Source organism: Phocoena sinus, chromosome 2 (assembly GCF_008692025.1).
Source record: "Phocoena sinus isolate mPhoSin1 chromosome 2, mPhoSin1.pri, whole genome shotgun sequence".
NCBI lineage: Eukaryota > Metazoa > Chordata > Mammalia > Artiodactyla > Phocoenidae > Phocoena > Phocoena sinus.
The window spans coordinates 178212728-178225419 of record NC_045764.1 but is presented as its reverse complement, the minus strand read 5'-3'; the positions used below and the strand labels follow the sequence as shown (position 1 = coordinate 178225419).

At 62.1% G+C, this 12692-nt stretch overlaps 1 gene segment (V, D, J or C); it reads left to right on the top strand.

The window, feature by feature from the left end:
• Nucleotides 1-667: 667 nt before the first annotated feature.
• Nucleotides 668-6073, top strand: LOC116748673. The segment is given in 5 exon segments: nt 668-962; nt 4394-4693; nt 4818-5141; nt 5231-5554; nt 5626-6073. Coding segments are annotated over 5 exon segments (1593 nt in total).
• Nucleotides 6074-12692: the final 6619 nt, after the last annotated feature.

Genomic DNA, 12692 nt, shown 5'->3' with positions numbered 1-12692 from the left:
CCAAGGGTGGGGTGGGACAGACCAGGACAATCTGTCCTGGGGGCCTCGGGGCCCTGGCTCTGCACACAGGGCCCCTCCCCAGCCATCCAGCGGCCCCTCTTGGGTCTTCCAAGAGGCCCGGACACTCCTCTGGGCGTGCAGGCCTGACAGCTCATCTCTGCACAGCCTCCCTGCATGCAGACCAGCGGCCCTGGGTGTCCTGGGCCCAGGGGACGTGGTCCTGCTGTCTCCCTCTCCACAAAGACTACATGTCACCTCCCAGGAGTCCATGCTGATGAGCTAGCTTGCAAGTTCTCGTGGCCTCCCCTGTGTGTGCATCTGGGCCTTTGGGGGGTTCCAGAGACACACCGGCCTGCAGGACACGTCCACAGCATGGAGGCAAGGCCAAGACTCAGCACATCATCTGGCTCAGCACATGGCAGGGAGCGTCGACGGTAGACTGGCTGCCCCGACAGACCAGAGTCGAATGCTGCGGGCACCTCTACGAAGGCCACTCTGTGGTCCCCACACCTTGATGGACAGCAACAGCACAGGGTGGCATGGTACACCCCAGGGTCCGGTGGCTGCAGAGGTCTTGCCGAGCCGCTGGCCAAGCTCACAGCCATGTCCCACCTCCCGACAGGCCCCTGCCAGCCCTTGCCGGCCACGCAGCCCAGTCGCAGCCCCGATGGGAGCCCAGCTGCAGGACAGCGATCGGGAGGCTGGCTCGCAGACAGCGGGTGAGACTGTCGGCCAGCAGGGTGCCCAGGAAGCCACCAGAGGACCAGCACCTGCCTACACCCAGCTGGACCCACAGCCTCTCACGCTCGTACCCAGGGCCACCCCACCAGGCCGGCCCCCAGACCACTGCTCAGAAAGCCCCGCACTCCGCCGCAGGCACCTAGGCCACGCGGGCCTCAACTTCTCAAGCACAAAACGGCCAGGACCGTCCCTCATGGGCTGCCTCGGGGGCAGTGGTGGCAGTGCCTGGTGCCTCTCCCTTCCCGGGCCATCGTAGTGACCACAGTGTGTGCCGGCTGCTCACCAAGTCAGCCCGTGGCATCGAGGGAGAGGTCACGAGCCGGGTGGCAGAGGCCGGGGAAGAGGCCACAGAGAGGAGCCTCACCTGAGACCGGCCGTCGCTGGGTTGACTTCCCGAGAACAGAGAGAGAGAAGGGAACTTCCAGGGCTGCCGAGGCCCCTGGGGGTTCCCACCCCATTTTTAGCTGAGAGCACTGAGGCAGAGCTCGCCCCCCTGCCCCGCCCTGCCCCAGGCTCTATCGTCTGGGCATAAAAATAACAGCAATGCTTCCTAACGATTCACCTCATCTGGGAGCCTGCAGACGGCCACCACTGGCCAGATGGGCCACACCAGCCACGGGCACCTGACAGAAGACCCCAGCCCCTCAGGCACCCCGCCGCTGGAGCTGCCCAGACCACTGCTGGGAGAAGACACCTGGACTGCCCACCCAGCGGGGACCAAGCTTCTGAGTCACTGCTTGCCTTGCAGCTGTCCCTTCCCTGCATGGGGACACAGGGAAGTAAGAGAACGCTCGAAGCCGACCTGGAGAAGACCAAGGAGCCGAGAATCTCAGACAGGTCAGGGCCAGGGCAAGAATCACACACAGGGCATGGACCTCGGGCTGAGCGTGGATCTGCCTACAACCAGTAAACATGGTGACGGCCAGCCCAGGGTCAGGGGGAAGCAGCGGGTCTCAGTCCCTAGGCCGGCCAACATGGCAGGCAGGCCTGGGCCCACGTCGTCTGGCCTGAGCTGGGCTGGCCTGAGCCAGCCTGACTAGGGTAGGCCAGGCAGGGCTGGGCTGGGCAAGTTTGGCTTGAGTGGATGGAGTTATGTGGAGGCAGATGAGCTATCCCAGCCTCAGCTGGGCCACACTGGCCAGAAGGGCTGTCCCCAGCCACGTGGGACCGTGCACTGAGCTAAAGTGAGCTGGGCTGTCGTGGGCCAGGCTGCTTCAGACAGACAGGGAGGGAGCAGGCTGCCCCAGCTGACTGAGCCTTCCCAGCCTGGCTCAGCCGGGCTGTCCTCAGGTGCACTAGGCAGACCTGGACTCTGCTGGACTGAGCTGGGCTGGCAGAAGAAATGGGCTTAGCTGAGTGGGGCCCGACTTGCGTAGTTAGGCAGGATAAAAGGGGCAATCTGGGCTCACCTGGGCTGAATGCACTGGGCTGGGCTCTTCTCTGCTGAGCTTGCCTACCCCAGAGGGGTGGGGCAGAGCTAGGGTTGGCTGAGCTGAGCTGGTCTGAACTAGGCTGAGATGGGCTGAGCTGGGTTAAACAGGGCTGAACTGGGCTGAGCTGGTCTGAACTGAGATTAGCTGGGATGAGCAGGGATGAACTGGGTTGAACTGGGCTTGGTTGAGCTGGGCTGAACTGGGTGGAACTGGGCTGAGCTGAGCTGAACTGGGCTGAACTGGGCTGAGCTGAACTGGGTTGAACTGGGCTGAGCTGAGCTGAACTGGGTGGAATTGGGTTGAGCTGGGCTGAACTGGGCTGAACTGAGCTGAACTGGGCTGAACTGGGTTAGGCATGGCTGAGCTGAGCTGAACTGGGTGGAATTGGGCTGAGCTGGGCTGAGCTGGGCTGAACTGGGTTAGGCTGGGCTGAGCTGAGAGGCTGGGCTGAGCTGAAGAGCTGGGCTGGGCTGAGCTGAGTAGGGCTACATTGGGCTGAGCTGGGCTGGACTGGGCTGGGCTGAGCTGAACTGGGCTGAACTGGGTTAGGCATGGCTGGGCTGAGCTGGGCTGGGCTGAGCTGAGCTGAACTGGGTGGAATTGGGCTGAGCTGGGCTGAACTGGGCTGAACTGGGCTGAACTGGGTTAGGCATGGCTGGGCTGAGCTGGGCTGGGCTGAGCTGAGCTGAACTGGGTGGAATTGGGCTGAACTGGGCTGAACTGGGTTAGGCATGGCTGAGCTGAGCTGAACTGGGTGGAATTGGGCTGAGCTGGGCTGAGCTGGGCTGGACTGGGCTGGGCTGAGCTGGATTAACTGGGTGGAGTGGGCTGTGGGGTCATCCTGGCCAGCTTTGCTCAGTCAGCTAAACTGAACTAAAATGAACCACGTGGACGCAGCTCAGATGAGCTGTTTTGCTTGAGATGGGACGTCAGGGGCTGAAGCGGGCCAGGCTGGATCAAGGCAGGCTGCTCTGGGCTGAGCTGGGGTGAACTGGGATGAACTGGGCTGAGCTGACTTGAAATGCGCAGGACTCGTTAGCGGTGCTGGGCTGTACTCGCGAGCTGCTTTGTCTCAGCTGGTCTCAGCTGTCCTGACACACGGTCATCTGGGCTGTGCTCAGCTGGGCTAGCCGGCAGAATAGAGGAAGCTGGAAGAGCCGAGCTGGGATGCAGAGCTGGGATGGGCTGGGGGCTGGAGCTCCAAGGCCAGGGGACGTGCAGACAGGCCTGGCAGCCAGAGGAGCCTGAGAAGGGCTGAGGAGGGGGACTGAGGAGGGCTCTGAGGGGCCTTTGTCATCTCTCCATGGGGCCTGGAATCAGGCTCCCCTGGGGGGTCAGCAGGGCGGGTAGAGCACCAGCGGGCCTGGGCTGGTCAGCCGAAGGATGGGGTGAAGGGGCAGCCATGGCAAAGCTGCTCAGGGACCTGAAGGCTGACCCACGGCTGCAAGTAGCAGGGGTCCAGTGGGTGGCAGGTGGATCCGCCCACAGCAGGCCCACAGGGACTTTGGAGTGGGGCGGGGACACAAGGTGATTCCTGGGAAGTGGGATCCTGTGGATCCCCAGGCCCTTATGAGGTCTTTGGTTTGGAGCAGAAGGGCAAGCTTGACGGTTCCTGGGGGTCTCCCTGATCCCCGATGGGGGTCTGAGTTAGGGTCAGGAGTGGGAAAGCAGCTTAGTGATCCTGGGGGTCTCTGTGTCCCAGGCCTGTGTTCCCAGGGCTATGGGTGGGGCAGAGGGGACAGACTGGTGGCTACTGAGGTTCTCAGGGTCCCTGATCTCCAATGGGAGTCTATGAGTGGGGGCAGAAGAGTAGCCTGGTAACTCCTGGGCCTGGGGGGTTTCTCCCTGGGTCCCTGGGTGCCAACAGAGGGCTATGGGCTCTGAACCTCCACCTCAGGGAGTGGGTTAGCGCCTCCACTCAGGAGCCCCGTGTCCACCCACTTGGGGCTGAGGGCAGGAGTCCTGGCCAAGGGCAGTGACAGCCACTGCTTCTGCAGGGCACAAGGATTCACTGGAGGGCGTCCCTAGTGGAATCAGGAGATGAGGAAAGGACCCAGGAGGAGCCATCTGTCCCCCAAAGCTGGAACACAGTCCCGGTGTTCCCTGCACTGGACCTCCCCACCTCCACCCCACAGCCCACCCTCCAAAGCCAGCAGTTAGCCTGGCACATACAGGTGACAGTCCTGAGGCCAGCATTGACCGCTGTCCTGTCCCCACAGCCTCCATCCACGGCCCATCCGTCTACCCCTTGCGTCCCTGTTGCAAAAGTGCTACCAATGCCACCTCTGTGACGCTGGGCTGCCTGGTCACGGGCTACTTCCCGGGCCCAGTGACCATGACCTGGGACACAGCATCCCTGAACAAGAGCACGCTGACCTTCCCTGCCATCCAAAACTTGAACTCCAGCCTCTACACCACCAGCAGCCAGGTGACAGTCTCGGGCGAGTGGTCCAAGCAGAAGTTCACCTGCAGCGTGGCCCACGCTGCGTCCAGCACCACCACCACCAAGGCCGTCACTGGTGAGCCAGGCCCGGGCAGCCCACGAGACAGCCAGAGGGGGAGGGGAGGCTGGGCGGGAGGGACAGGGAGGAAGGGCTGGGGGCTCAGAGAGGCCAGCCCTACTCCTGCTGCCTCTGCCGCCAGGGTGCATCAAGAGCTTCACCGACCCCACCGTGAAGCTCTTTTACTCCTCCTGCGACCCCCGTGGCGACACCCATACCACCATCCGGCTCCTGTGCTTAATCTCCGGCTACACCCCAGGCAAAATCAAGGTCACCTGGTTGGTGGACGGGCGTGAGGCCACAGACGTGTTCCCACACACCGGCCCCGAAAGGGTGGAGGGCAAACTGGCTTCCACCTACAGCGAGCTCAACATCACACAAGGCCAGTGGGTGTCCCAACTCACCTACACCTGCCGGGTCACCTATTATGGCTCCACCTACGACAACCACGCCCGCAGGTGCACAGGTATGGCCCTCGCCCACGCCAACACCCGGCCGCTGGGGGTTCAGAGAGGAGGGCAGACTCAGCCTCACTCAGCCCCTTCCCACACACAGCCGAGTCCGAGCCCCGTGGCGTGAGCGCCTACCTGAGCCCACCCACGCCCCTCGACCTGTACGTCAACAAGTCACCCAAGATCACCTGCCTGGTGGTGGACCTGGCCAGCAAAAAGGACGTTAGACTGACCTGGTCCAGGGAGAGCAAGGATCTAATGTATCCAGACCCGCTTGTCTTCAAGGATGAGTTCAACGGGACGGTCACTGTCACGTCCACTCTGCCGGTGAACGTCAGTGACTGGCTCAACGGCGACACCTACTACTGCAGAGTGACCCACCCACACCTACCCAAGGAGATCCTGCGCTCCATCTCCAAGGGCCCTGGTGAGCCGCAGGCTGAGGGGAGGTGGGCGGCCCCCCAGGTGGAGACTGGCTGACCGCACACCTGTCTGCAGGCAAGCGCAAGGCTCCCGATGTCTACGTGTTCCCGCCACCCAAGGAGGAGCTCAAGACCAAGGGCGAGGTCACCCTCACCTGCCTGATCCAGAACTTCTTCCCCGCGGACATCTCCGTGCAGTGGCTGCGGAACGGCACCCTGATGCAGGCAGACCAGCACACCATCACGAGGCCCCACAAGGTCCGCAGCCCCGTCCCCGACGTCTCCGCCTACTTCATCTACAGCCACCTGGTGGTCAGGCGGGCCGACTGGGAGCAGAAGAGCGAATTCACCTGCCAAGTGGCGCACGAGGCGCTGCCCGGCTCAAGGACGCTCAAGAAATCGATGTCCATCAACCTTGGTAAATGATGCCTGGCCTCCCCCCTCTCCTCATCCCAGGGCTCCATCCTACTGGGGTGGGGGAGGGGGCCGGCCAGACCTTCTGTCCATTGTCAATAAACACTCCAGTGCCTGCTCAGAGCCCTGGGCGTGCCCATCCTTGGGGAGCTGTGGGGCAGGGAGCGGTGTCTTGGCACAGAGGAAAGGGAGGCATGGGGTGGGGGCCAGGGCTGAGGCGCGTCTCCATCCAGCATCGCCGTCTGTGTCAGAGGGCCTCCCCGCCACGCCACTATGGACTCTACCCAGTCAAAGGGGCTCTAAGAGCCCGAGAGTAGTCCTAGGGGAGGGACCACAGAGACCCCAGCCTCTCCCGGAGCTCCCGGAGGCCTCAGCCTCCACCCCCAGCCTCCTGCCAGACCCTCTGGACACAGACAAGCCCCCAGGCTCCCAAGACCAGCTGCACACACAGGCCCTCCAGGTAGAGAAATGGGCCGAGTCAGACCCCCGCACTGGCACCAACACGCAGGTCCCTCCACTGTCACCTCCTGGGCACAAATGGGTCAACCCTGCACAGGGGCCTGTGCGGAGCCCACTCCTCTGACCCCTGCCTTCTGACCCCCAGCCTACCTGCGTGGCCACACCAGGCCAGGGTCGGCGCCCAGGGTCCCCATCTTGCCGCTCAGGCTCACTCCACCCTGAATCGGTCCAGGGAAGCACCCAGCCCTCGCACGCACCCTCACACTGTCATGCCCACTGGTGCCAGGGCTCCGCATGCACCCAAGTCACACGGCACTGCCAACCGCTGGTAACATCTCACACACACTCACAGGTGGCCTCCCGAGGCCCGCCCTAGCTCCCAGGCCACTCCCAAACCCTTCGCCGTCATACCTGGGCCCCTGGACCCACCCATTGCCCCACATGGCTTCCTCGTGCAGCCAAGCCCTCCCTGTCAGCTGCACCCCACAGATGGACAGTTGGACACACAGACACACACTGACACACACACGGACACAGACACATGAGGACAGAGACATGAACACATACAAATGAACACACACAGATACACATGGACAGACACACAGACACTGATACACATGGACAGACACATGGACACACAGACATGAACACACAGACACACACAGACACATGGACACACACATGGATACACACAGACATATGGACACAGGCGCACAGAGACACATGCGTGTGGACACACACAGACACACACATGGACACATACTGATACACATGGACAGACACTCTGACACACACAGACATAGATATACACAGACACGTATGGACACAGACACACGGGGACACAGACATGAACCCACACACATGAATGCACACACACATACTGACACACGTGGACACACATGGACACACACGGACAGACACACTCGTGGACAGCACACAGGCACCCACCACATCCATACAGAAAGCACAGCCCACACCCTGAACACGAGCCCAGAGCAGAGGCCGTGCTGGGGAAGGAAGGGGCCCAGCCCCAGGACAGGAGGAGCTAGGGGCCAGGGGCAGCTCTGGGTTCCCGCACACTGGGCAAGATCCGTGCAGCCGGGCCCAGCCCTCGGGGCACCCTCTGCAATGATCCTATGACCCTAGGGGCCCTCCCGGGTCCAGACCCCCTCCTGAGGGCTCCAGGCAGGGAGGCCAGCCTGTGCTCTTCAAGGGCCCCCCTGGTTGGTGAAAATGGAGCCGAGCAGGAACGGGGCCCAGGGGGCCAGACTGGGCAGCCACAGGCCATGCAGTGGGTGGACGTGGGTGCTCCCCAGGCCGAGGGCCCCCGCCTGCCACGGGGCAGGGAGCGGGGTGGGGCAGAGCTGGAGCTGAGGTGAGGGGCCCGCGGGGCTGAGAGGGGCGACCAGCCGTCAGGAGAAAAGCCGGAGAAATGGTGGTGGAGAAATGGTGGCAGAGATAACACCAGCCACCAGAGAGTGGAGGGACAGCAGAGGGCAGGGGAGCAGCGCCGCCCCACACAGCCGCCGGCCAGCTCTGGGGCTTCCAACCCCCCACCCTCCAGGTCCGGCTGGTGGCTCTGGGCAGTCGCAGAGGGGCCAGACGGAGGGACTGCCCAGGACCAGGGCGCCAGGCCCAGTCCCCTCGACTCCCTAAGGCTGGCCAGGCCTGTCCTTCCCCGTCGGACCCCGAGGCCAGGTGGCTGACCAGCTGGCACCCGCAGAGCTGGCCCTGGAGGACCTGTGCACAGAGGAGGCCGAGAGTGACGAGCTGGAGGGGACGCAGACTGGCCTCCTAACCTTCGTGGCGCTCTTCCTGCTTAGCGTGAGCTATGGCGCTGCCGTCACCCTCTGCAAGGTGGGCACGGACGCCCCGTTCCGGGGGGGACGCCCTGTTCCAGGGCAGGGCGCCCCAACAGAGGGAGAGCCTCGGCTGGGCGCACAGTCCCTCACGCACGCCGTCCCCCAGGTGAAGTGGGTCCTGGCTGCTGCCCTGCAGACACAGCCGCAGGCTTCCCGCGACCACAGGAACGCCGTGCAGCCCTGCCTCCGCCCTCGTGTGAGCGTCCCCGAGGCTGCCAGCTCGACCCTGGGCCGGAGGAAGGAGCAGACCAGCCCCCAGGGGGCCAGAGCCAGGGGCCCAGCGACCAGCACACGGGTGCCGAGAGCCCCCAGCTCAGCCCCAAGGTCGAAGGCAACAGGGGGCCCACCTATCACAGCCCCACACCACCCCAATTTGGGGCAAGTCCCAGAAGAGCATCTGTTTCCTCCACAGAGAGACCTGGGCTGGGCGTGGGTGCTGACCACCCCAGGCTTCTCCCAGGCCCCTGGGCTCGGGCCCACACCGATTCTGACTGAACAACCCCTGAAACACAGTGACGGCCTTGAGCCCGTTGCCCAGCCCACGCTGGAGCCCAGAGCCAGATCTAGAACTCAGAGTCCCAACCAGCCCGATCCAGCGTCTGAGTCCAGCCCAGCCGAGCCACGGGCTCACTCCCCAGGCTCAGTCCCGCCCTCAGTGCCCCCAGGGCCAAGTGCGCTGCACCCCATGCCCTGCTCCTGCCCCCTGCCCACCCTCCCTGCTGTCCACCCCCAGGCACCGTTCATGCAGAATGAGGATGCAGAGAAGACCTTCTGGGGAAGGTCCAGGGGAGTTTCCAGGGCTGCAGGCAGGGCCCTAGGCTGTGAGGCAGGGTCCCACAGCAGAAGGCGCTTCCCAAAGGGTCCGCAGTGTGGCCAAGTCAGCCCTGCAGCACCCACCCACATCCCCCATGCCCTCATTCGACCTCTCTCCTAACTTTTCCTAGTAAAGTTCATTAAAGAATCCCATGCCAGGGGCTTCCCTGGCGGCGCAGTGGTTGAGAGTCCGCCTGCCAATGCGGGGGATACAGGTTCATGCCCCAGTCCGGGAGGATCCCACACGCCGCGGAGCGCCTGGGCCCGTGAGCCATGGCCGCTGGGCCTGCGCGTCTGGAGCCTGTGCTCCGCAGCGGGAAAGGCTGCAGCAGAGAGAGGCCCATGTACCGCAAAAAAAAAAAAAGATCCCATGCCAGGGCTTCCCTGGTGGCACAGTGGTTGAGAGTCCGCCTGCCGAGGCAGAGGACACGGGTTCATGCCCCGGTCCGGGAAGATCCCACATGCCGCGGAGCGGCAAGCCCCATGAGCCATGGCCGCTGAGCCTGTGCGTCCAGAGCCTGTGACCCGCAACGGGAGAGGCCACAACAGTGAGAGGACCGCGTACCACAAAAAAAAAAAAGAATCCCTTGCCACCTGAGCATACCTTGGGGAGGTGCCTGTGGTAACTTGGGAGCAGGAGGTGCCCCCCGCCGAGGACGTGGACAAGGGGCCAGAGGGAAGGGGGCAGAGGGCCGCTCTGGGCCCCGAGGACCCAAGTGTCCAGCCAGGCTCCGCCTCAAGTCCTTCAATGCCCACTGAGACCCCGGTTCAGGCTCCACCACGCCTGCGCCACTGGCCTCCAGCCCAGACTCACCGCCCCTCCCCACACGAAGGTAAAGGCAACAGTCCCACTCCCCGTGGGCAAACCCTGAGGGGCTCATTCAGTGGTCAGTGCAGGAGGCCGCAGGAACACAGCTGCACAAGCACCAGGGTGGAGGCCGGCATCAGCCTCCTGGGGCCCCAGTCACCACCCAGCCGTCCACCCACTGAGCTCACAAAGACAGGCCAGTCCTCGGGCCCCATCCCGCCAGCCTGCCCGGACGTCCCGATGAACAAGCGATAGCTGTCTGGGGCTGGCCGCCACCGTCCTCGAGAAGAAAGCTGGGAGCCGCGCAGGCAGGAGCCACAGGCACCAGGGAGAGGGCCGGCTGGCCAAGCACAGTGGTGGGCATGGGCCGAGCCCCCTCCTGAGGGTAAAGAGCTGGAGAAGCCCGCCCACAAGGGGCTCTGAAGTCCCATGGAAACGGGGCAGAGCACATGAGCACATGTGACACAGGGCAGGACTCCTTCATATACAAAGAGCACTCGGCAACCAATGGAAAGAAAGAAATGTGGGCAGTGGGTCCTGCACTGTAAGGAAAAACCAGGTGGCCAATAACAGGAAGAAAAGGTTTCAATTATTAGGAAAGGTACAATAAGGAGGAAACTAGGGGCGGTGAGTGACCTTCTTGGCCTCTGAGGGCCTGTGAGCAGTTAAGACCATTCTTCAGGGCCCGGTGGCCTCCTTCCCAGCATACGAGTGCCCAGACTCTGACAGGAGAGTCCACTTGTGGCGAAGGCCCTTCTGAGAGCTTCCATCTGCGCTGGGAGACCAGGCATCCCACAGACTCCCACACGGACCATGCAGCCTGTGGAGGTCGGGCATAGAAAACCCAGAACTGGGCAATTCTGAGGCTTGTCCAGAGATCCCAAGTGTTTGGTTCAAATAGAACATGAGAGGAGTAATAGAGCACTTCACACAAGGTCAAGAGCACAGCCCTGCTCTGTTCTGCCCCCTCACACTGACACTCACACCTGCACAGACTCGCACACAGTTTCCAGAAACCAGGCCCCAAGACCGGCCCCCACCTGCATGGTTCTCTCAAGCCGAGGTCCAGGGGCCTTCCTCCCGTCTCCTGAGCTGGGAGACCCCGGGGGCAGAGCTGAGTGTTCCCTTTCTCTGACTTGCACCCCGGATCATAAGACCACCCATGGAATCCAGAGCGAGGGCAACAAGGGCTCAGCCCACACGGGCCCCTGAAAGCTGGGCGTCGTCACACACGGACAACGCGCATCTCCCCCAAGTCGGGAAGAAAGGTGGTGAAGTAGGAGACAGATGGGCCCCTGGGCTGAGCAGCTGGAGCTTGCCAAGCAGAGGAAACTGGAGCTCTGTTTTCCCTGACACTCCAAGGACAAAGTCAGTGGCAGGAGCTGAGCCCTGCTGGAGTAAAGAGATAAGACGACCACGTCTATCGCTCCTGAGGTCAGGGAAAGCTCTCCGACTGCACATGTGCAGGAAGCCTCCTCGGGGGTCAAAAAGGGAGGGCGTGCCAGCCCATAATGTGTTGTCAAACTTCCCGTTAGCCTTTGCGTTGGAATCTTTTTTTTTTTTCTTTTTTTTTTTTTGTGGTACGCGGGCCTCTCACTGTTGTGGCCTCTCCCGTTGAGGAGCACAGGCTCCAGACACGCAGGCTCAGTGGCCATGGCTCACGGGCCCAGCCACTCCACAGCATGTGGGATCTTCCCAGACCGGGGCACGAACCCACGTCCCCTGCATCGGCAGGCGGACTCTCAACCACTGCGCCACCAGGGAAGCCCGCGTTGGAATCTTTCTTGTCAAAAAGATACACACTTGTCAGGAGGGCCCTAGGGCAGGTCAGATGTGGGAAAAGAGGCGAGGTAATGGGCCAGAGGAAGACAGAGATCCGGGAGAGCCGCGCTGTACAGACGAGCCAAGCACCCCTTCACTTCTCATCAGGGAGAACGTCCACACTCTCCAGGTGAGTATTTCTGCCTCCTCCTGTCTTCAATAGGTTACTTCTCTAGCCCACATGTTGTGCTGTGCTTCTATAGCTAGTGGGAAGCAGCCGCATAGCACAGGGAGATCAGCTCGGTGCTTTGTGACTGCCTGGAGGGGTGGGATAGGGAGGGTGAGAGGGAGGGAGACACAAGAGGGAAGAGATATGGGAACATATGTATATGTATAACTGATTCACTCTGTTCTAAAGCAGAAACTAACACATCATTGCAAAGCAATTATACCCCAATAAAGATGTTTAAAAAAAAAAGAAACTTTATACCTGCTTTGTAGTTTTTGGTCCGTGAAACATTCTTGCTTTCAAACGGGGCAAGAGCCAGGGCAACTTTCCTTCTAGACTCCGGCCCCTGGTGGTCTAGCAGCTAGGATTCCTGGCTTTCATCCAGGATACCCGGGTTCAATTCCTGGGCAGGGAACTAAGATCCCACTTCAGGACCGCTCACTTCTGTCTCTCCGAGAACAGTGGCAGTTACCCCACTAGAGGGGCTGGCACAGTGGGAGCACAGCCCAAGAGCAGGCCCGCAGAGAAAAGCAGGATGCATCCCAGCCAGCCAGACGGGCTCCAGAGCCAGCAGCCGTGCCGCACGCGCCCTCCCAGCAGCAGGACCCACCTTCTCGGGCTCCCCTCTGCCCCTCCTCCTCTTTCTTCTTCATCAACCCACCACAGAGGGCGGAATGGTGCCCCCAGGCCCAGAAGTTATGTCCACGTCCTAAGCCCTGGAACCCGTGAAGGTGATCCTGTTCAGACAAAGCGTCTTTGCATATATGATTGAAGTTAAGGACCTTAAGATGAGATTG